This window comes from Mercurialis annua, linkage group LG8 (genome assembly GCF_937616625.2).
Source record: "Mercurialis annua linkage group LG8, ddMerAnnu1.2, whole genome shotgun sequence".
NCBI lineage: Eukaryota > Viridiplantae > Streptophyta > Magnoliopsida > Malpighiales > Euphorbiaceae > Mercurialis > Mercurialis annua.
In genome coordinates this window covers 41,254,636-41,278,641 of record NC_065577.1, presented here as the reverse complement: position 1 = coordinate 41,278,641, position 24,006 = coordinate 41,254,636, and the positions used below count along the sequence as shown (strand labels likewise).

The window sequence follows — 24,006 nt, the reverse complement described above, 5'->3', positions numbered from 1 at the left end:
CATGTTTGAAAATTAATTATCCCTAAATCTTTTGACTCCAGTACTAGCGCTAAAGATATACAAATGAACTAAACTGTTTATAAAAATAAAGTGAGAAACCATATCGTTTGATTTTCAAATAAAAGAATTTAAAATGTTAATTATAACAAATGTGAGGGCTTATTAAGTTCTCTTACAAAAATTGTTAAAATAGTATTAGCCATGCCTAGTAGTATTATATATGCACACGGGTCTCATCTTTTGAGTTCAGAACCTCATCAGAAATAAAGTTCAGACACTTCTAAAAATCAAACCAAAGATCTTCAGATTTAGAGAGAAACAAAAACAAATTATGGAAGCTGAGAGAATGTCAGGCTTTTGTATTACAAAAGCCAGAAATGTTGGTAATAATTGCACTGGAACTAAGTGCGGTCGTTGGAACCCTACTTCTGAACAAGTTAAAGTTCTGACAGATTTGTTCCGGTCAGGTCTCCGAACTCCGACCACCGATCAGATTCAGAAAATCTCCACTCAGCTCAGTTTTTACGGCAAGATTGAGAGTAAGAACGTTTTTTATTGGTTTCAGAATCATAAAGCTCGAGAAAGACAGAAACGTCGGAGAGTTTCTGTTCATGATAGCCTTTCATCTTCTACTAGATGTAAGTCAGTTTTTAATCATACTACTTTTTTTTATAATTAAAAAGCGGAAACGCTTATGGAAAGAATTAAACCCGCATGATCTAATAGTTTACTTTCCGCGCTTATAACATTCGAACTATAACTCATTGGTTAATAACTATACTAATTAAAAATTAATTAGTATCACTGAAAAATTAGGTCTAAAGTACTAGTATATTTTTTTCTTCACTTATTAGAAAATCGAAACCTTATTAATTTTTTCCCGGTTATCAAACTATATTAATTTTACAGTATGATAACTATTTTTTTTTTCTCTTTTTGGCAGATTTTGCTGAAATAAATCAGGTAACTGATCAAGAACGAGTGATTGAAACCCTTCAATTATTCCCATTAAACACATTTAATGAAGCCGATTCGGAGAAGCTTAGATACCAAGTTAACGATTGCAAAGAAGCCACGTCATTTGCATACACATTTGGTACAGAAATGGATCATCACCCACCGTTGGATCTACGATTAAGCTTTCTGTAAAAGTTTTTTTTCTTGAAGAATATTAACATTTAGGGTTTTAGCTAGCTAGTATTTGCATGAAGGGTTAGAAATTCTTGATTAGTTCAAAAATGGTGTAATAGTTTATTTGTTTGTTTGATTTAAGAAATTAAAATTTAGATTTGCTTTAACATTCTCCTCTATATGCTCATAATTTAGACATTGTTTTATTTATTTCTCTGTGTTTTACTATGTTGGATTGATTTTGGGGGTTTTTTGTGAGTGTTTTGGAAATTGAAATTGCACTTCATCTCATAAGAAATGTCTTTCCTGAACTACATAAAATTAATTTTTGTTGTGAGATTAGCCGCAGCGGAATAGCAGAAAATTAATTAGAAAATCAAGCTTATGGAAAAATATAGAATCGAACTAAAAACAAACACAAGATTTACGTGGTTCGTCAATGACAACTCTACGGGCAAAGGAATGAGTTTTATTCACTAAAAGATGAAGAGTACAAAAGAACGGTAGAGATTTTTCTAATGCCCAAACCCAACAATAAACCCAAATAATGCTTTGGTCGTACTAATCTGCCTCATACTCTTAAATTATACAAGCCATGAGCTTGTCTATTTATAGTGTTCTAAATAGGTCAAAGGAATAAGGAGTTCAAATCCAAAAAGGATTTAGACTTCCTTTTCCTACACAAATCTAATAATGACATAATCAACATCCAACACATATTAGGATAAATTAAAGTCCTAAACTAATTAGAATTCTAGGAATAATCCTAACAATTTTATATTGTTCTTTATAAAATGGTAGTATTTTTTTATATATGTCTAGGGTTTGCTTCCATCTTTGAGATCCATAAGTTTCCTTAGTCAAGAAAGACAATGATCATGTTTGAATGTGATTTATATCTAGGCAAAATGCACATTTCGGTTCAAAAACGAGTGATTGAAACACGCTGTTAGTGCGATTGAAATAATTTTTTTATTTATTTTCATTATTCAACTTTATTAAAATTTAGTCCCCTGTACTTTTATTTTATTGACATTAAGTCTTTAAACCGTTTTTTCGGCATGAATTGACACTATGAAGACGTAAACACTTTTGTGACCGAGGGATACAATTTCAATAATTTTTTTTTTGATGAATACAATTTCTATAAAATTAAAAGCGTAATGCATGAATATCATGCCAAAAACATTATTTAGCATGAACAAGATGTACAAAGTTCAAAATTGGTGGCTGGAAAAGTTCAGTACCAGCATGTGCATGTATGGTTGTTCTTTAATTTGGTTAAAATAACAAAAGGTCTTTCAAAACATTCATTTTAATCACATTACACATAATTACTTCTGATAAAAAAGAAAAGAAAAAATTAAATTATATGACATGGTAACTATATATTAAAATATGTTTAGTTATTATATCTTCGAACTCAAGAGTTGAACTTGATACAAGAATGTTCTTGACTAGTCTTGACCTCATTTTGAGTTCCAATTATATAGTTTTAATTATGTTGAAATTTGATCACTTTATATTTATATGTAAGTCTTATTTATAGTTTGTCAAACAAGCTATTATTATTCATAATCAGCAATTAAGTATGCATAAAAGTGAATACAATATCCATAAATATAATGTAATCAATGATAATTTAATTTCATAAAAATGTATTTATTGTCAAAAAAACTAGAGGGAAATCGCTTATTATAGAATAATCAACTCCATTTTTAACTAATTAAATTAACAAAAATACTAAATTGAAATTAGTTGTCAATTATATAAAATATTCAAGGGAAAATTTAATTATTTGTAGTCATTCTAAAAGAAGAGTAAAAATAAATTAACTAATTGATTGAGCTAATGGCCATGCTATTTTTGTTGACTTATTGATGCTCAATATTAAAAAAAAAAAAATTCATTTTCGTAACTTTGACTCTTTGATAGATTTATTTTTAAAATAAAATTTAAACAGGCTGGTTCGTTAACTCAACGAGTTGAAATAATTATATTCCAATTCCAATTCAATAATTATATAGTTTTTCGAACTTAACTAATATAATAATTCTACATAATTAAAATATAATTATTTTTATTCATTAATTTACCAGACCATATAATTAAAATAATATTCAAAGATATATCTATCAAAAAAATTTAAAGTTATGAATATATAAAATTATTTTAGTTTATTCTTTTGAAATTGTTTTAATTATTGTCTTTGTTTGAAACATTTCTAAATCAGGCCCTAGCTGAACTTTGAAGCTTGGATCCAAACTTTTTTTACTATAAGCTTGAAATAAAAGTTATTAGGCTCAATCACTATAAGGCCGAATTCTTCAGTATCAACATACTAAACTTTGAAAAGTTACAAATTGGCCCAAATCAAATCAAATCAAACAACAAAAAAAACCATTAGAAGAACAAAAACAAACATATATAAAGACCGAGTTTTCCTGCAGAACAAGCAAGAAAATTCTAAAAGAACAAACACCCAGAAATCAAAACCAAAAACCCAAATCAAATCACTATCAACTTCAATCAAACACCAGAGAAATCAAAAATCAAAAATTTTGACTCAAGAAAAAAGTATTAAACAATGGATGTAATTAAAAAGCAGCAAATTTCTGCAACGCCGATTGAAAAAGTGATCGTGCATCCACTGGTTCTTCTCAGCATTGTGGATAATTACACTAGAGTTGCTAAAGATACTCGAAAACGCGTCGTCGGAGTGTTGCTTGGTTCTTCTTTCAAAGGCACTGTTGATATTACTAATAGCTATGCAGGTAGTTTTAATTTTTTTTAGATCTTATTTTGTTTTCAGCTTTAGAATTTTGATTTTTGATGGTTTTAGTTAAGTTTTTGGGATTTATTGTAGTGGCTTTTATGGGTGTGATTGTATGAATTGGGTTTTAGGTTTGTGATTATTTTTGGGTTGTTGAATTTGAAGTTTAGTTTTGATTAAATGAAGTCTGTAGTTAAATCTAGAGACCCTATAATGTGTTTCACTGAAATGTTGCATGTTGATTTTTTTGTTAATTTGATAATGTGGGCAACCTCTAAATTTAATTATGGGTGCTAATATGTGAAATTGGATACTTCTGCAATTGGTCTAAGGATGATATTTCAAGAAATGGAAATAATAGGATGAGCCATTTCTCCTGCATCATGTCTCTGACACAGCTCGCAATTCCCGTATCACGTCAAAGAGTAAAAGTTTGTTTTCCTAATTGTGTTCAAGGGTTAGATGCAACAAATTTTGTTTGGAACTTTTGGGCCAGATTCACATTTGGAGTTCTGTTGTAAGGAATTTAGATTGAATGTATAGGTTGATGAAACTGCAGTCCACGAAAAAGGAAGTATGGTTCGGGTTGAGTGTTGTCTTGTGTGAGGGGCAGCTGTTTAGACCTAATTGTGTGAGGGGCAGCTGTATACTATATTCTTAATTCCTGATATTGAGTGTTTTCTTATGTGCAATATGTTGTTGGATATTGACCATGATCATGCTGTTTAGACTTTGTTTCTACTTTCAAACCATGCCGCTCACCCTTCCTGTTGTTAATGATGCATATGTAAATTAGCTGGTCACCACTTAGAGTGTTAATTCAATATTCTGACTTTAGAATAGCACTTGAGAAGTTAATTCATGTTAAATCACTGTCTGATGAAGCTATAAACATAAAAGTAAATGAAAACTTTACCTTTGTTGTGCCTTTTTTGCTTTCTTGTTCTACAAAATAAGGAAATTGTCTGGGTCTAGCTGATTTGTTTTAATGTATAACTTAAGCCCTTTTGTTTCACTTTAAATTTCAAATTCTTGAACTTCTGGACCAAGTTCTTTGTTTGAAAGCTTATATAACAATATAATTGCAATTTCTCAGTTCCATTTGAAGAAGATGACAAGGACCCAAGCATTTGGTTTCTTGACCACAACTATCATGAGTCAATGTTTTCCATGTTTAAAAGAATTAATGGTATTGCCCGCTCTCTTCGGCTTATAATATCTTTTTTTTTGTTTTACACTATCAATCAGATTGACCAATTTATCTTTTCAGCCAAGGAGCATGTTGTGGGCTGGTACAGCACAGGTCCAAAACTGAGGGAAAATGACTTAGATATCCATGGACTGTTTAGTGAGTAAGATCATTACCTCTGATCCATAGAGTTCTTTATTCAGTTTTCTTTTGTTTGTTTGATTTAAAAAATACATGTTGAGAAATGAATTCCAATTTGTTGACCCCCTTTAAGATCAGACAATTCCATTGAATCAAGTATGATTGTATGTGTGATAGTATCTATCATACCAGGATTTATCAATGTTAGTGAGAAGTTCTACAGTCTACACTTGTGAGCCTGCTTAAGTACTTAAGAATGAGCACACGGGCAATTTGACCTAATTTAAAACTAAAAAGACCTTATGAAGCTTTATTGTTCCCCTTAATTGGCTTTGGGCGTATTGTAATAACATTGCTATATGCTATTGATAAATCCCCAACTTTATGGCTTTTTTAATTTCAATTGATTCAATTATAACATTTTTTGCCTCTTGGCAAAGTGATAATTTCCTCTAATCCTCTCCTCGGGTTTGTGCTAGTACCAATTTTGATATCTAATATGTTCTTGTTTGCTATAACAGCTATGTTCCAAATCCTGTGTTGGTCATAATTGATGTCCAACCAGTAGAGCTGGGATTACCTACAAAAGCTTATTGTGCAGTTGAAGAGGTCAAAGAGGTAAGGACATCGACTTTCTCATTAAACCAAAGTGTTAGAGTGGTTTTTTTTGTTGCAGAGTTGCTTAAATATACAACCTCATGAAGTTGAAGGAAATCTATAGCTAGTCTTTTACTAATAAATTGCCAGAATGTATCTTGAATATTTATTGATGGTTCAGTGTTATTACAGAATGCCACCCAGAAAAGCCAGAAGGTCTTTGTGCATGTCCTATCAGAAATTGCTGCTCATGAAGTTGAGGAAATTGGTATGTCATTTGGAAACTTTATTTTTCCTTGTTTATGGACCAAATTTTATTAGAAATAGGATTTCTATATCTTGTCTGGGATAAGATTTTTTAGATGGATCAACCTAATTTTCTGTCTGGTTTTGGTTCTCTCTCTGCCCACTTGATTAGGCGTGGAACACTTGCTAAGGGATGTGAAAGACACCACTATTAGCACCCTTGCAACAGAGGTCTTATTTCTGGACATTTTTTATATTCATCTCCTTATTTTCTCCATAAGCTGTTCCGGGCGCAGAAAGTTTGACTCAGTATGCTAGGAAAAAATATGCAACTAATGGTTTCTTTGTTGGTGTAGGTGACCGGGAAACTTACTGCTTTAAAAGGGTTGGATGCTCGATTGCGAGAAATACGTAGTTATCTTGACTTTGTCATCAATGAAAAGCTACCACTGAACCACGAGATTTTATACCATTTACAGGTTTTGCAATGACTCTTCCAAATTTTCATATTTCTGTAATTCTATTTTTTTTTTTTGTGAACAATGATCTTTAACTAGGTACTATGAAAGAAGAGAAGGATAAAATAATCTTGAAAAATAAGAAAAACAAAAATCTTCATCCTGTTATTGGATTAGGAGAAATTTCATTAATGATCTAGGGTTAGAGCTAATCTTTAAGTCGATCCTTCTTCAGTTCGTGTAATCTTCATGCTATGCTTATCTTCATCATTTCATCTATAAATGCACTTAAATTTCTTGCTGTATTTATAGGATGTGTTCAATCTCCTTCCCAATCTCAATGTTGCCGAGTTGGTCAAGGCTTTTTCAGGTAAAAAAACTAAAATGCTAAAACAAGAAACAAGTCTTTTCTTATTTTTATTTTAGAAAATGTCTGTTGCTTTTTTTAAACTTCTATGGACTATTGGATTCAAATGTGGAGAAAACCATAAAACAAATCTCTCTCTTCCAACCGTCCCTAAACTTTAATCCATACCCCAATCGTCCCTGAACTTTAATTTCATATCCCAAAGGTCCCTGACGTTATTTTTATAGTAACTTCGTCCAATTTATTTTTTTATTTTTCCATATAAACGTCATCTCACCATTTTTAATTTGCATCACCTAGGTGTCTAATTACATTTTTAGGTCAACAAATTGGACGGAATTACCATAAAAATAATGTTAGGGGACTTTGGGATATGAAATTAAAGTTCAGGGACGGTTGGGATATGAATTAAAGTTCAGGGACGGTTGAGGGAGAGATACGAAAGTTCAGGGACATTTAATGAAAATGACCCCTAAAAAACCCTTTAATTTTCAAAAATATGCTTTAAGACCAAAAAAATTGTCTTTTACCTATTTTTATTTTTTTTCACTTTTAGGCTTTTATTTTTGCTTATAGATCTCTGATACATTCTGATTTCTGATACATTACATCTCGTATACGGAGCGTACAAAGTGAAAACTTCTATGCATAAAGTAAAACACATGGAGCATACAGAGAAATAAATTTGAGAAAGCCTATTCTTAAAAAAATTGACCAGTTTTAGTCCATTTTATAATTTCCATTAAATATTTCGTCTACATGCAGTGAAAACAAATGACATGATGTTGGTTACCTACCTTTCTTCCCTGATCAGAAGTGTAATAGCTCTCCACAACTTGATCAACAATAAGGTGAGAAGCTTCAACTTACACAAGTTCCCTAGCTTTTCTTATAGCATCTAAATCTTGTCCATACCGTTCTCAACAAACATCGCTATCAAAAGGTGCTACATTTACACGATGTTACAGCTGCAGGATTTTCTCATTTTGTTTTAGATTTTAGAGTTCACTGCTATGTGAACAACGATGTGCTGGTGAAATGGCAATCTCAAAATTTCTGTTAATGTTGGCATTAGAAAAACAACTCTTTGAGCCTACATTGCACGGAAATGAACACATAATCAGTGAAATGAGAAACGTTGAAACGGGAAATGACTAAACGATATAGTTTACAAGAATATGTTATAAGTATAAATTTTTGGAGTTTCATAAGCATTTTGGGAAACAGTAACGAAAAGTGGAATTCGTTAAGTTTCCATGCAATAATAGCTTTTAACAATTAAGTAAATAATCATCAGGATTACTGTTCAGATTTGGTCATGATTCTCGTTTTCGTTGTAGTTGACTGATATATTGTTTTGGAATGTGATTCCAGTTGCTGAACAAAGAACATGAAAAAGCTGAAGACTCGAAGTTAGTTGATGTACCTGCTGCTGCTGGTAGCTAGACATGGAGGTCCGACCGGGGTGGCCGTCTTTCTCCATCTTTCTTGGAGAATCATGTGTTTTCTTGATGAGACAGCTGGACGGGTTGGGTGGTGGTGATTCAGTGAAAGACATCCACATTATGTGTTTCTTCTGATATATTTACAATATTTTTTCTTGGACTGCTTGCAAAATGCTAATTCAATGGAAAAAATGATTTCAAGATGCTAATTTGATGGAAAAATGCTCATTTATTTTTTGGCAACAGAATGAGATTCTCTATAATTGTCTTAGCTCACTATCAATGAAGATTATGAATTACATAACCATAAAAAAAAAAAATCTTAGCCTGTCTGCTCATCAGTAAACAAAATTAATTAAATTATAAAGCATCATTAAACGATATTAATAATGTGATGTAATTAATTAGATCATTTTAATATTTTAATTTATTGGCTTTGTTTTTTTTTGTTATATATATATAACATGACGAGCATTTAGTCTTTAGACCTTTTTTGTTAAAGTGTAAGACCTTTTTTCAGTCACCAAAAAAACAAGCTATCACAAAACCAAAAATCTCATGAAATAATGATTCTCTTGCAAAGTTCCATGAATTATATACTCCTTGGGAGTATAAAACATTTAAAGCTCTATATATTCTCAAAAAAAAAAAATTACATTGTATTTGTATATATGCCTTGGGTAAATTACAATTTTTAGACTTGTATATTTCCTTAGACTACATGTTGCGGCAAATTTGTCGATGCATAGACAAAGAAGGAACAACTTCCATCTTCTCTCCGAGAGGTAATGCATTAATTGCAGTCGATTTTCTTCAGTCTTCAATGTCATCAGGTTCAACCGATTGTTCAAACTCAGCATCCATAATTACTCCATCCATAATATATACTATAACCTCCTCTCTCTTAACATCTACTATTTCCGATCTAATTCTATTAACTACCACCATTCCATCTTCATCCTTGGAAATGTATAACGGAAACCCGGATACTGAATCATACGACACCTCTTTATCTAAGTAGACCATCGCAGATAAAAGGGTTCGAGGAATAGCCGAAAACCCCATTATTCGAGAAACCACCGCATATGTATCATTCCTATTCTCCGCAGACAAACTATCATTCACACGTAATCTCAAATCACGCTCAAACGCTTTCTCCGACGGGATAAAGACTGTAAAGGCAAGATCTCCAGGCAACATTTCAATCATCATTTCACCAAACTTTCCTATCACTACATCCTTAGGAACCTTACTGCTTTTAACCGTCCGATTCGACGTCATTACTCTATTTACTACCGATACTTCGGGAAGTTTAAGAACCGATATCGTTATAATCACAATGCAACAAATAGAAACCACTAAACCTACAAAAGCAATAGGATCCTTGAGCAAGTACCCTCTCCTCATTTTGTTAAGACAATTAGATTTCTAACATTTCATACTCCTGAGTTAGATAGATGTTAAGTCCAGGCTGCCCCAAAATTAAAGATGAATTAGAAGTTAACCTCGGATTGAAAAAAATTTCTGGTTCCGCTGAATACTACAATAATCAACCCGAAAATAAAACTTCAAATTCCTAAAATTGAAGTCAAATTAAAGAAAATATCAGTAATTTCACATATAATACAACATACAAACAGATAATCTAGCTAATTAATTTAGCTTTTTAAAGAATCCAAACAGTATAGAAGTTGAAAAAAATAAAATCAAACACCAACCTGCAAAAAGCTATGTTAGCTCGTGAAGCTCAGAGCTTCCGAATCCAATTTCCTGGTTCTATTTTCGCTCCAAAATTCGTTAAATTTGAAACTGTCATCGTTGAATTGAATTTGAAATATTTTAGCGGTTTCAAGATTTTGAAATTAGGGTTAGGGTTTTGATTTTCGATGGATTAGATCTGATTTAGATTGGGTTTTGCTATTCGCCGCCCCCTTTTACTTAGCACCGCACAGGCGAAAGACATTTTTACCCCTTTAGCAAAATTTCAAAAAAAAAAGTTCTCTCAACTCATTCGAACACACTCGAACAACTACGTAAAAAGTCGAGTAAAATGACGGATAACGAGTATAATTCGTCGGGAAACGAGTACCGACAGTCGGAAACAATATGTTCCGGCTTTTTCGAGATAAAAAATAATTTTTAATTTTTTTTTTCTGTTTTTCCGGCGTCCCCTCCGCCTGAAAAGGGGACGTCCGGCGTCCCCTCCAGAGGAGAGGACGCCGGAAAGCGGCGTCCCCTCCTCTGGAGAGGACGTGGATTTCCCACGTCGTCTCCTGAAGAGGGGACGAACGACGTCTTCTCTTCAGGAGAGGACGTGGAAAATCCACGTCCTCTCCAGAGGAGGGGACGTGGATTTCCCACGTCCTCTCCTGAGGAGGGGACGAACGACGTCCCCTCTTCAGGAGAGGACGTGGGAAATCCACGTCCTCTCCAGAGGAGGGGACGCCGCTTTCCGGCGTCCACTCCTCTGGAGGGGACGTGAAATGTAAACGTCCCTCCTTAAAAAAAATTAAAAAAATTATTTATTTCGAGTTTTTTTAAAAAAATATATTTATCGGGGGTTGTTTCCGAACGTCGATACTCGTTATCCGATGAATTGTACTCGTTGTTCGTCATTTTAATCGATTTTTTACGTATTTGTTCGAATGTATTCGAATGAGTTGAGAGAATTTTTTTTTCAAAATTTTGCTAAAAGGGCATAAATGTCTTTTGCCTGTGCGGTGGTAAGTAAAACCGGGCGGTGTTTAGCAATCCAGTTTAGATTATAAAATTTAAAATTATTATGATATGGACTTTACTTGGTCCAAGAACAAATGGGCCTAAAATTTACTACTTAAATGACTAGATGGAAAAACTAGCCCATCTTATTTTAGATTAACTTCATGTAACCTCTTGAAAAGATTTGATTTTTTTTAAATCAATTTAAACTTTTTGTTGTTGTTGATAATATACCACTTTCATTTGTACTAATTAGTCCACAATCTATTTATCCAAAAAAATTAGTCCACAATCTAATCCACTTTAATGTTAATCTTACTCAAGTCACTTTCATTAGCACTAATTAGTGGGATATATATGCCAAAATTGTATTAGTTAGGTTCCATTTTAATAATAATAATTATCCAATAATCCTAGTTGTAGTTCTTTGCAATCATAGCAAGGGACAAAATATTTACAATGTCAAACTTTTTATTATAATAAAAGAAGAAGATTCAACTTATAATTTCTAAATTAAAGTAATATATTCTTTAACATCAGACTAAGTTTGTGGAGATAATTATAATGTCAATTTTGGTATGTAGTATTAGTATTAATTTTAAATTGGTTTTGAAGAATATACTTAATGTTGTTGATTACATAATTGTGAATTAAAATGGATTAAACTCCTGGACCCATGCTGCCATGAAGAGCCAAGGACAAGGAATTGTCATGGCAGGTGAACAAACTTATTTCTGTTTTTTTTATGTCAAATTATTTTGTCCAACAAAGCTGATGTAATATGAATGGTCATATTTTGAACGGAAAATTTTAGGTGGATGTAATGAAACATATAACATTATAGTTTTTTTTTATATATATATAATTGTATGTATGTGATATAATGAGTTTAATTTTCATTTTTACTTTAATTTTTCATTGTATTTTAAAATAAAATAATAATTGGAATTGCCTTCGGCTGGATCGTCTTCCCTAGGGCCTTCACGGTTGATAACCATGTGTTACAGGCCGCTATCTGTTTGGTATAATATCAAAAATAAAAATAGTTTATTTAAATGAGTTTAATATTTATTTGGTAAAAGGTATACGAGCAGTCTCAATTATAAAACAACACTTTTAGTCTCAAATTTTAAGCGTCAGTATAATACATGTGTACAATTTACACTGCGATTTCATTTAAGTGAGTAGAACACCTTTCCAATTAAGAAATGAAACATATATTTTCAAATTATGCATTAGAAAATGACGATAAATGATTTTCTTTATTAATAAGACCTCATTCTCATTAGTGTTTTCAATCATATACAAACAAATGAAATGATTCTCATTTTAATTTTCATTTCTTATGAAATTTAGTAAACCAAATAATAACCTTTAGATTTTTTTTTGAGAGGAACCTATAGATTAATATAATGCATATTTGAACCATAATCATAAGATTAATACCCTAATTTAATAGCATTACATGTCTATCCATTTACTAAAAATGCAATAAAATACCAACTTCTCAGATCATAAAATAACCAACAAAACTTCCTCACAATAATTTACATCCACATTAATTAAATCACATCACAATACATTAGATTAAAATCCCATATGTCCCACCCAAGACTAAATATAAAAAAAAAAACATTTTCATCATCATCAATAATATTCATCACCGCCGTTAAATGCAATGACTTTATTCTAGCTAAGAAACATATTGCATGAACTCATAATCAGACTCAATCATAGCCATTGTTTCCGGCTTCAAAACCACCTCGAGATCCACGCTTCCGCCGCCTTCTCTTCCCGGAAAAGCGGAGATCTTACCGTCAAATTTATTGGCCCCACCGCTCCTAACCGCCAAAGGCCGGCCCCACCCAAAATCATTATCGTACATAGGAAATCTAGGTGAGCTCCCCATGGTCATTGATGCCCCATCAAAGTTCCCTAGAGGGAAACACACTGGATTCTTCTCCCAACTATCTACAAAACGACGTATCGTACTGTCGTTATGAGCTACCACATTTTTATTCAATTGCTGAGCACACCAACGTAAATCCTTAGACAAAACGTCACCGCATGATGCATAAGTTGGAATGCTTTGAATTGCGTTCCCGAAGTAAAACGGATCCAAATTCGGGTTCAATCTTGCCCGACAATTCACAGCCATTCTAAACGTCGTCATTTTCGCCGGATTTAATTTTCTTCCACGTGTCACTGCTCTCCACAACAGCGCACATAATGCTTGAAACGACGATATTTCTGATTCCGGCGGTTTCGAAACGGCGTTCTTGAAAAACGTTTCAAGAATCACATTCATAATCTTTCCATTATTAAATAACGGATCATTATTTTGTTTACCAATTAATTCGACCGACTGATCATTAATTTTCTTGTTATTATTATTATTCGCTATACCTTTCAATTTCAAGATTGCTTCTCTACTAAAGCTAAAGATTCTCTCACTCAACGCCTCATTTTCATTAAAACTAACGGTTGGTCCGCCGTGAGGAAGCTTCAGAACCGCCGGCGATATTAACACAGAGTTTCTTGAAAAATCCGGCTGACCAACTTTCGAAATTTTCTTGATTCCTCGTGTTAACTCAGCAAAAGTATTAAAGAAATTCCAGAATGAAGTTCCGTCAGTAACGGAGTGATTAACGGAGCACCCAATGAAAACTCCGTCAGCTAACTCCGTCACCTGAACGGCCAAGATTGGATTATAATGGCCGTTATAGCTAACCATCCGATCACATGTAAAAAAACTTTTGACACAAACCGGGACACAGCCAGGTGATATAACATCACGAACAAAGATATTAGTATCGCTGGCGTGAATGAAGTCAACGCCGGCGTCGTTGCATGTTATGTAAACGTACCCGTCGGAGTCGGTTTTCAGGCGGCCGGCGAGGGGAGGGAAGTGAGAAAGTGTTTGAGAAAGGGAGTCTTTAAGAAGGGAAATGAGAGAGTCAGTGGTGGTTGAAGATGGGCGGGTGAAGAGACAGCCCTTTTGAATGTAATGGCAAGAAAGCATGGGCAGATCGGAGACGGAGAGCTTGAGATCTTCCATGGTGGATTTCCGGTGGGGGAAGATTGTGCATTTTGAGTGGACTGTTAGAGAAGAAGAATCGCAAGGCATTTTGTTGAGATTCTGATGAGTTTTGTTGTGTAGTTTGATAGTGAAGAGTGAGATTTGAAAGGGAGTGAAATGGGTGGTATTTATAGAAGTTTTAGGTTCATGAATTTGGCAAATATGAGGATTTTATGTTGTCGATTTATTGAATAATTTTTTAATGAGGTCATTTAGATTTTTATATTTTCTATTTATAACTATGTGTTTTAATAAAAAATTTTTTGAGGTCATTTCATTTTGTATTTTTATGAGTGGTGAAGTCGATCGCGGCAGAGTCCCTGAAATTTTAATTTTTTTTTTAACAAACTATTAACATTTAATTCTTAAAGAGTTTATAAATTTATTTAATTTTTCTTTGGCGATCATATAAATATTAAATAGTTCTATATGATATTTTTTTATCTAGTTTTCTTAATTTTTGAAAATTATATTTCAGTTTCTTTTAAAATGTGTAAAGTTGTAAAATGAACAATATTAAAACAGATAAATTATTTTTTTAAATATTCAATTATTTTTTTAATAATTATGATGATGATATTCGATAGGGATATTATTTTCTGTTAATTCATTGATAATTTATTTTTTTAGAGGAAATGGTTGACAAATACGTGTGCATTTAGCATGTAAAACATTATTTTTGTATGTCTTCAATTAGATTAAACACCATAAGTTTTATGTCATTATTTTATAAAAATAAAAATATGAAATTTTAAAATATACAATATAAATTTAGAATTTTAGATTATAATTTTGTAAATATACAATGTATAGAATGTGTATTGTCAAAAGAAAACAAGATACAATTTATTCTTTTGTAGTTTTGACAAGAAAATTAAAAATATTTTTTTTAATTCATTTGGCAACGTTCATAAAGTTGCAGAAAATAGTGTTTGAGAAGAGAAACAAATGAATTAATGTACCCTACGCGGCAAGCATGCAAAGGGCTACAGTGTTCCCCAGTTTATGAAAATTGGACACGATGATTTGATTGGTTCAAAATAAATAAATTAGCATCTTTTTCGGGGAATCCCGGCGGAGCTCGACCACTTTTTTGAAGTGGATCGAGTCCGATGATCCGGATTATTTTTTAAACTAGTTTCGATATTTTACTGTCCGGATCTCTTATTTAACATAGGCCTTTAATAGTTCGTCCAAGTTCTATCAGCGAATTGAATCTGAGATATGGGATTGGAACATATCATATGTCCTTTTCTTTAAGTTTATTGTCCACGTTTGGAACCAGTTGAGCTAATCCGTAACAGTATATAATTAAAAATATATTATTAAATAAAATATAATTTGTAAAAGAATATATATCTCACTCAACAAGTATACCACGTTAATTTTATGATAAATCGACAAACATATATAATTGATAATTTTAATTATGTTTAATTTTATTTCTAGATAGTTTAATATGGCAAATATTTTTATTGATTTATTACATGAATAACAGTGATTTGTGTATTATTTTTTCAAAATACTAGCCATTTGACGTTGTCAATGAGAGTGAATTAATTAATACTTTTATCTTTAAAATCTTAAAATTAAAAAAACTTACTCTTTTAGTCAACAAATGATGGATTATGTTTATTTTAAATTTCTTAAATTAGAAATACATTTATATTTTTTAACTGGACTAACAAGATAAATGTTTAAATTAATTAGAATAATTTTATTCAAGTATATGAAATTGACTACAATGTTAATAATGATAATAGTTAATCATTTTATCAATTCAAAGAAAAAGTTAATGATTTTTTATTAATTTTAATATTAAAATAGTTTTATGCCTTTTATGAGTAATTTTAAATAGTTGATCAGTATATATAAAGAAATGACTAAAAATATTATGAATAATTAGCATAATTTTAAATAAAATAAATTAACTTTCCTAATATGCATAGTCAAATAAATATATTAAAATAGATGGATGAAATAATACATTACAAACCAAATTCTTTTCTTAGATTGTTTAAATGAATTTTTTTAATATCAAAATACTTACTAGGAGTATTACATATTTTTTCTTTATTGACCGTTATAGAATTTGGGTTGCACGATAAAAAAACTCATCTCTTTTAATATATTTTAGATCAGCTAAAATTTATATACCGCATAAATTTGAATACATATTCACAGTCTCAAAATAATATATTAGGCAAACATGTAATTAGACTATACTTTCACTTCCAAATATACACCTAATAATGAATGTTATGGACGTACATTATTTGTCATTTCTTGATTCTAAGAAATGTTCGTTTTTAGATTTTAATATTTTTTTGATAAATAGATTTTAATATATAGTTACTCACTTTTCAAATAATGTTCAATTTTTTTTTATGAATAATATGTTCAAAAAATTTACTCCATTTGTATATATGAATACTATAATCATCTTACAGTATTAATTGATGAATAATCTAAATATAGTGTATATTCTACAGTAAAGTAGATACTGTCATTTTTATCCCGCTAATAGAAATTAGCAATGAATTAACTGTTTTGGGCATATTTCCGTAAAATAGGACAAATAATTACATATAATTAAAAAATACTGTACTGGCATATATACCTAATGAAGCAATTAATAGATTAATTTAACGTATTTAATAAAAATACACTCACATAAGTGATGATTAATTTGAAGGTCGGTCCAAAAGAATCTTCGTTATTTGTCGGCGTCTGACAATAAACATATTAATGTATATGTATATTTTAATTTTAGTATACAATGTATAGTTTACGAATTACAAGTCATTCATACGGCTGGCGTTACTATGCATGCGTGGCATTGTTTACTGTTTGACTTAACAGATTGCCACGATTGCTTCTTAATTAACTACCTATGTATATTCAAAAACAGAAAATTAGAAAGTCTTAACCTCAAGGCGTAACGAAGTTGATAAAACGTTTTTATAATTTAAGTGAGATCGTGGATTTGAGCCGTGCTTATATATGTGGTCGCTTAAAAATTAGGGTTAAAGTTTTGTTTTTCGAAAAAATCTACCCGATTCGAATGATAATTAATCTGAATATAAATGGTTTAAAGATATCGTTTAATAGTTGAAAACCGTTTAGAACACCTCATACACCCTGTAAAACAAATCATATATTTGTATTAATTATCAATATATTCATATATCTATCTTACATTACATATATATCTAACAGTAATTTTTTAATAAATTTATTATTTAAAACAACTAAGTCTTTTTGACCTCTTAAATTCTGATTAGATTTTGATTTATTTGCTATAATCTAATTTTAATATTTAATTATTATCTAATTTTAGTTTCATTTAAATTGAAAAACACTCTTTACTGACCTACTGAAATTAAACAATTTATAGCTTTCAACATAGTTAGAGCTGTAAATAAATCGAGCAGAGTCAAATTTCAAAATTTCCATGTTCAATTCGTGATATGAACAAGGTGCTTTAATGTTCGATTTATGCTCAGTCGAACTTTGAACGTGGTGTTTATGTCCGGTTCATTTACATGTATAGCATTTGTATATTGATTGTTAATGTTCAGTTCATCTTCGTTTATCTTGTAACCCCCTCTCTCAAAATATATTAAAATTAACTCAGAAATATAATATCATAAAATTTCATGTTCAAACGTTTATTAACCTTATCAAAATATTAATATCTCATTAAATCCACCATTAAAAATATAGTCTCAAAACAAAAGACACGTAGATTAATTCAAAGTAATAAATAGATGTTCTAAACACTCCCCAAAATAACTGTTTGTAAAGAAAAAAAATCTATCTCGGTAGGCATCGTTGACCCACCTAATCAAACCACATCAGCTGACTGCACGAGACTAAATAAATGGATCACTGTGATCTATCTCCTGAAAAATAGGTGGCAAGGGGTGATCTGTCTACTCAATAGAATATAACTAATTATATTTATATATATATGACAACAAAAAAAACAACACAAACAACAGAATATCATTTAATCAAACCATAAACTCATAACTCTCATATACCATCCCAAATATACAATCAGACAACTTAAATCATTTTTTTTTATTTTTTTTTATTAGGGTCATACTTGACCTATCTGAATCATATCCAATAGTTTGCCAGCCATTAAAAATCACGTTAATAATATATATGGCACAAGAACCAAACACATTAGTATCCCGACACCACCACAATGTCTAGCACAGGATATTCCGATACCGAGGTGCCTATCAAAACTTTGATCACATCTTTTATCACATCATTTCACAATTTAATCGTCGTATCTCTAAATCATTGGATATAATCAGTTCTAGGTAAGCAAATTGTCAACTTCCTTAATTATCAAAATTTATTTACAAACTGTGTCATCAAACATAACCACTTACTGACAAACATGTATCCACCATAATCGTTCTTCTTAAATTTAACAATCATATAACATAATTAATGCAATCAAAAACAAACAAACAATCCTATACACATCCAGACCTCTAACATATAATAATCATGTACCACAATAAATGACAACCACTCAGTAACATAACTCACAATTAGCAATTAATTAATATACATAAATATAATTAGCTATACTTATCTCGATCACGTAATCTAATTAACTAATCTAAAAAGCAAAATTGTTCTTTTTTTAATCAAAAGTACATCAGTTGCCTATGGATGTGGGAATTATCAGATGTTTGTTTTACCCTCAACCCAAACCATAATTTACCCAGTGTTATTAATTTGAGGTTGGTTTTCTCTGATTTTTTATCCGTATAAAACAAATGGTACAGCAAAATTCTTATCAACACTTAATTATTCAGTTGAATTACACTATTATTAACGAACACGGAAAATTCAATCACAAATTTAGAAATATAGTCATAAATGTTTTTTGATATTTAAAGTGATAAGTATCATAATTTTTTTAATGTGACAAATATTATAAATTGATTGAAGGGAGTATTTAATATTTTACTAATTTTTAAATAAAGAGAGGCGGATGCAGGTAATAAAATATCTGAATCTGCTGTTGATAACGTGTCTAAATACTGAGACCCAATTGGCAGATAATGTTGAAGGTAGCTTGAAAACTGTCACTTCTTGTATGACAGCTTAAATAAAGCGTGAATTTTATATTTTTGACAACAGCCACTTGGCTACTGCCACTTGCCAATTGGAACTTGGAACCGAAACCTTTGTGTCCAAATGCTCGGATCCGACAGTGTACTAAAAACACCAACAAAATTAGAGTATTAGCAGTGCATCATTTACACTTTTACTGATAAATGACAGTTCATTTACAGCCATTGATTGCTTTCTGATGTGAGTTTATTTGGTTAAAAATTAAAAACAAATTAACAAAGGTTCATTTACGTACTGATTTTTTTTTAAAAAACTGATAATTCTTTTTAAAAAAATTCTTGAAAAATTAAAACATGAATAAATACAAAATAAATTGAGCTCATCATGTTTAAATCTGATTAAATTATGATTATAATTTATATGTATACCAAAAATAATTTTAAAAGTAAACAAAAATTTAATTTAATAAATCAAGTACTTCAATCTAGTTGATTAACGTAAAATGAAACTTTTTTTTTTAACCAAAGATAGATAGATTAAAAAAGAGAAAATAACAAGAAAACAAGAAAAAAGCTTTCACATTTCACATAATACAATTTTAATAAATTTATTTTTTTTTTGGTACCATTTTTATTACAAAAAGTACCAAGTATGAGTGTTTTATTTCATCCAACACCATCTTCACTCTTCACCCAACACGTGTCCCAAAAAAATTAATTTGAATCTTTTTTAACACGTGCTGACCTCATCATGAGGTCCGCACGCATATGTGTGACAGCAGGTGCATATGCACCTGCTGTAATATATGACCCGCGCGTGATGCGCGGGTCATTTGAACAAAAATTCAGGTGCACCAAAAGCTGCACCTGATATCAATTTTTTTGTATTAATATAAACTATATATTTATATATTTACTTAAATTATATAGAAAATTTATTTATTATATTTTTATTTTAACAATATTAATTTTAAATTTACATTTTAAAAATACAAATATATTACTTTTTTTGTTTATATCTTCGATACATATTTGATACGTTTCTCATATATTATACTCCCTCCGTTTCTATTTAATTGTTCATTTAGCCAAAATTGTATATAATAAAAAAGTGAATTTTTTTGTCTTATATGTATCGGAAATGTATTATATATGTATCGGAGATGTATCAAATTATATGTTTGAAATTTTTTCAATTTTTAACGTAATTTGACAATAGTCATTTTAAACACGTATAAATTATGTATCAGAAATGTATTACACATGTATCCGAGATGTATCAAATATTTTGCATTTTTACCTATTTTTTCCCTTTCTACCACCTTGTGCTTCCGGTCAAACTATGAAACCGAACCGATCAAATATAAATAAAACAATAAATATAATAATACTAATTAAAATGAACTAAATTAGTTCATTTTATTAGTATTATTACATATATGTTTATAAGTTTTTTTAAGTATAAAAATGAACCAATCAAATTAGTCAGTTAATTCAATTAATGTATCAAATTTGTATCTATCATGTATAAATTGTGTATCGGAGATGAATTAAAAATATATTCGAAATTAATGTATCAAATATGTATCTAGCATGTATATATTGTGTATAAATATCAAACCAAATTGATCGAATTAGCTACAATAAGATATCTGAAAATGCACTTTCTACCATTTAAAAATTAAAAATTTAAACTCGATTCATTAAAAATAAAATCAGAAATAACCCTAAAACATGTTCAACTAAATTGCATATTGGGTATAGAGCTGCTAAATAGACTATAAAAATAATAATTTTTGTTCTATTGTTAAATTGCAATGACAAATAATAATTTTTATATTTAAAAAATCTTATAAACATATATGTAATAATACTAATTAAAATGAACTAATTAGTTCATTTTAATTAGTATTATTATATTTATGATTTTGTATATATTTGATCGGTTCGTTTTCATAATTTCACCGGAAGTCCAAGGTGGAATAAAGAAAAAAAACGAGTTGAAGTGCAAAATATTCGATAAATATTTGATACATCTCAGATACACAATAGATACATCACGGATACATAATTTATACACGATAGATATATTTTTAAATGTATTTAAATAGATACATGATAGATACATTTTTCCTGAATTTATATACTGTATATTTTTTTAAAAATATATTTAATAAATACATTGCTGATACAAATTTTATACATGATAAATATATTTTTAAAATATATAAAATAGATGCATTGTTAATACAAATTTTTAATTATTGTATTTTGTATTTTTATATTTTTAAAATTTGATTATTTTTTAAAATAAATTTATATTTATATTTTTAAAATTTAATTATTTTATTAAAAATATTTACATTTTTAATATTAAAATTAAAATTTATATTGTATATAATAAATAAAATAAATTTTAAATATAATTTAACATAAATATTTCATATTTAAATAAATATTTATTAAAATAAAAAACAATTATTTAAAAAAGCACTCATGCATCAGTTTAGTACTGATGCATGACTTAGTAGGGCTGACCTATGTGTCAGCCCTACATGGCCTGACGCGCGTCAGATCAGACCCACATCAAACCTGACGCGCGTCAGTTTTTTTAGTAGTAGGTTTTTTAATAAAAAAATATATAGTTAGAAAAAAAAAATCCATGTGTCAATAGTGGATAGGTTTTATTTATTATTGTAAAGAAAGAAGAGGGAATCTTTAATAATACACGTGTCTCTATTCTAATGGAATGGTGGTAATGAAAACTTTTTGTGTTTTATGGTAAGAATGATAAATAAGTGATATAAGTGGTAATGTGTGTAAATGCATGTCAATTTTGTTGTATTTTTGTGATTTACTCATTAAAAAAAGTAAAATGAAACTTGAAATGCATATATAAATGTCCTTAATTTTTAGTTCTTATATATAATTTTTTATTTTGAACAACCATAGTTTAAGAGAATTTATCTATGGTTATTTAAAACTAAAAATATTTTATATATAAAAACTAAATAAAATAAAATTAATTTAAATCTAACAATTATTTATAATGTTAGATATATATATATATATATATATATTAAATAATATTAATTTATTTACTAGAAATGACAAACATTTTAGTTTTTTAGTTTATGGTCGGATTTATTTTCAACAATTTTGTATTTTAGATAATTATTTTTAATAATCAAGTGTTAGTTTTTTTTTACGTCAAAAAAACGCTGAGATTAATTTATGTGCAAAAAATCTAAATTATTTTAACTATTAAGCCTTTAAAATCAGCCTATTTATGGTACCTACTGCATATGTTTGTTTTGTGAGTCATTGTCAATAATAGTACATATTTCCAATTTTCGTGTGCCACAATAAATTAATGTTTTCCTAGTGAGTTATTGGTGTTTTATTAACTCTCCAATCGATTTAACTAAATTTTAGTCAACATCGAAATTTTAAAAAAATAACTTATACTTATAAATTTAATTACATTGGAGAGTTAATAAAAGACTATGAGCTATGCCTTAATCATTAATCCATCAGTCCCAGTTTAATCGACAATTTAGAATAAATAAATATTAAAAAAAATATTTATTTATTTAAAAATAAAATACATTAGTAATTTTTATAAAATATCATATTTACTCTTATTTAGATGCATTAGTAATTCTTTATCTTCTAATATATTGTATTTCTTTTTAAATGAATATTACAATAAAAGAATACATGATACTCAATTGTCCATTAAAAAGCTATATACTCCCTCCGTCCCAATAGAGTTGTCCACTTTGAGAAATTTTTTTGTCCCAAAATACTTGTCCATTTTCAAAAAGTAACTAACTTTTACACTCAATTTCCTATATCACCCTTATTTAAAATTCACTAATGAGTAAATTGTATGTGGACCCTATATTAAATAGGGGTATGACAAGAAAAGTAAGGAAAATTTTGCAAAACCCATGAACAATAATTGTTTTTCTTAAACTGTGTGATAAAGGGAAAGTGGACAACTCTATTGGGACGGAGGGAGTATATAATTTAAAATAATAAAATTAAATAAAATTTATTAATATGAATGGGAAAGAGTATTTAACTATATTGTCACTAATAATGTAAATCCTTTCGATAATGTCTTTAAAAATTGGTATAATTTGGTAGAGAGTGAAGGGTTTTTGATTCAGATATTATTGTTAGAATAAAGTCCTATTTATTAGGGACACTTATTTGTATTTGACGTAGTCTTTGTTTCTGTTAACACTTAGCTATGTTTTAGCTAAAGTGGCTTGATTTCATATTTTCTGTTATGATTGTGTTTTGTATGGCTATATAAGCCAAAGTCATTATCAATAAAACTCAAGTCATTGAAATCCAGTTTGTTGTATACTTATTCTTTATTTCAGAGCAAAGTTCTCAACAATCTGGTATCAGAGCTCTCATTGGGCCTGAGAAATTAAAGCAGCAGCTTAGAAAATGACACAAAGGATGGTTACTGACAGCTTCATACAGCCGGCTATTCCTCGCTTTGATGGTCACTATGACCATTGGAGCATGCTAATGGAGAACTTTCTACGTTCTAAGGAATATTGGGATATGGTGGATCCAGGCTATGTTGAACAAGGAAATGAAGCATCGCAGTCGGAGGCACAAAGAAAGAAGAATGAGGAGACAAAGTTGAAAGATCTGAAAGTGAAAAACTATCTCTTTCAGGCAATTGACCGTACAGTTCTTGACACAATTCTAAGAAAAGATACAGCTAAAGAAAT

General features: G+C 29.8%; 4 protein-coding genes across 4 annotated transcripts; 2 read left to right on the top strand and 2 right to left on the bottom strand.

The window, feature by feature from the left end:
• The first annotated feature begins 264 nt into the window (after positions 1-264).
• On the top strand, positions 265-1,298 carry LOC126661387 (WUSCHEL-related homeobox 5-like). Its single transcript, XM_050355220.1, has 2 exons — positions 265-638; positions 944-1,298. Exons 1-2 carry the CDS (start codon positions 332-334, stop codon positions 1,147-1,149), a joined length of 513 nt encoding a protein of 170 aa, XP_050211177.1. The 5' UTR covers positions 265-331; the 3' UTR covers positions 1,150-1,298.
• Positions 1,299-3,546: 2,248 nt separating this feature from the next.
• Positions 3,547-8,556, top strand: LOC126659501 (26S proteasome non-ATPase regulatory subunit 7 homolog A). Its single transcript, XM_050352792.2, has 10 exons — positions 3,547-3,905; positions 5,001-5,093; positions 5,175-5,256; positions 5,756-5,852; positions 6,024-6,099; positions 6,250-6,308; positions 6,434-6,556; positions 6,848-6,905; positions 7,668-7,753; positions 8,277-8,556. The coding sequence occupies exons 1-10, from the start codon at positions 3,719-3,721 to the stop codon at positions 8,346-8,348; spliced, it is 933 nt and encodes a 310-aa protein (XP_050208749.1). The 5' UTR covers positions 3,547-3,718; the 3' UTR covers positions 8,349-8,556.
• A 393-nt stretch (positions 8,557-8,949) lies between these two features.
• Positions 8,950-10,235, bottom strand: LOC126660102 (uncharacterized). The gene is made up of 2 exons (XM_050353437.2): positions 10,066-10,235; positions 8,950-9,923 (listed from the first exon to the last, which is right to left on the bottom strand). Exon 2 carries the CDS (start codon positions 9,752-9,754, stop codon positions 9,161-9,163), a length of 594 nt encoding a protein of 197 aa, XP_050209394.1. The 5' UTR covers positions 9,755-9,923; positions 10,066-10,235; the 3' UTR covers positions 8,950-9,160.
• Positions 10,236-12,557: 2,322 nt separating this feature from the next.
• On the bottom strand, positions 12,558-14,252 carry LOC126660100 (uncharacterized acetyltransferase At3g50280-like). Its single transcript, XM_050353434.2, has one exon. It carries the CDS (start codon positions 14,190-14,192, stop codon positions 12,759-12,761), a length of 1,434 nt encoding a protein of 477 aa, XP_050209391.1. The 5' UTR covers positions 14,193-14,252; the 3' UTR covers positions 12,558-12,758.
• Positions 14,253-24,006: the final 9,754 nt, after the last annotated feature.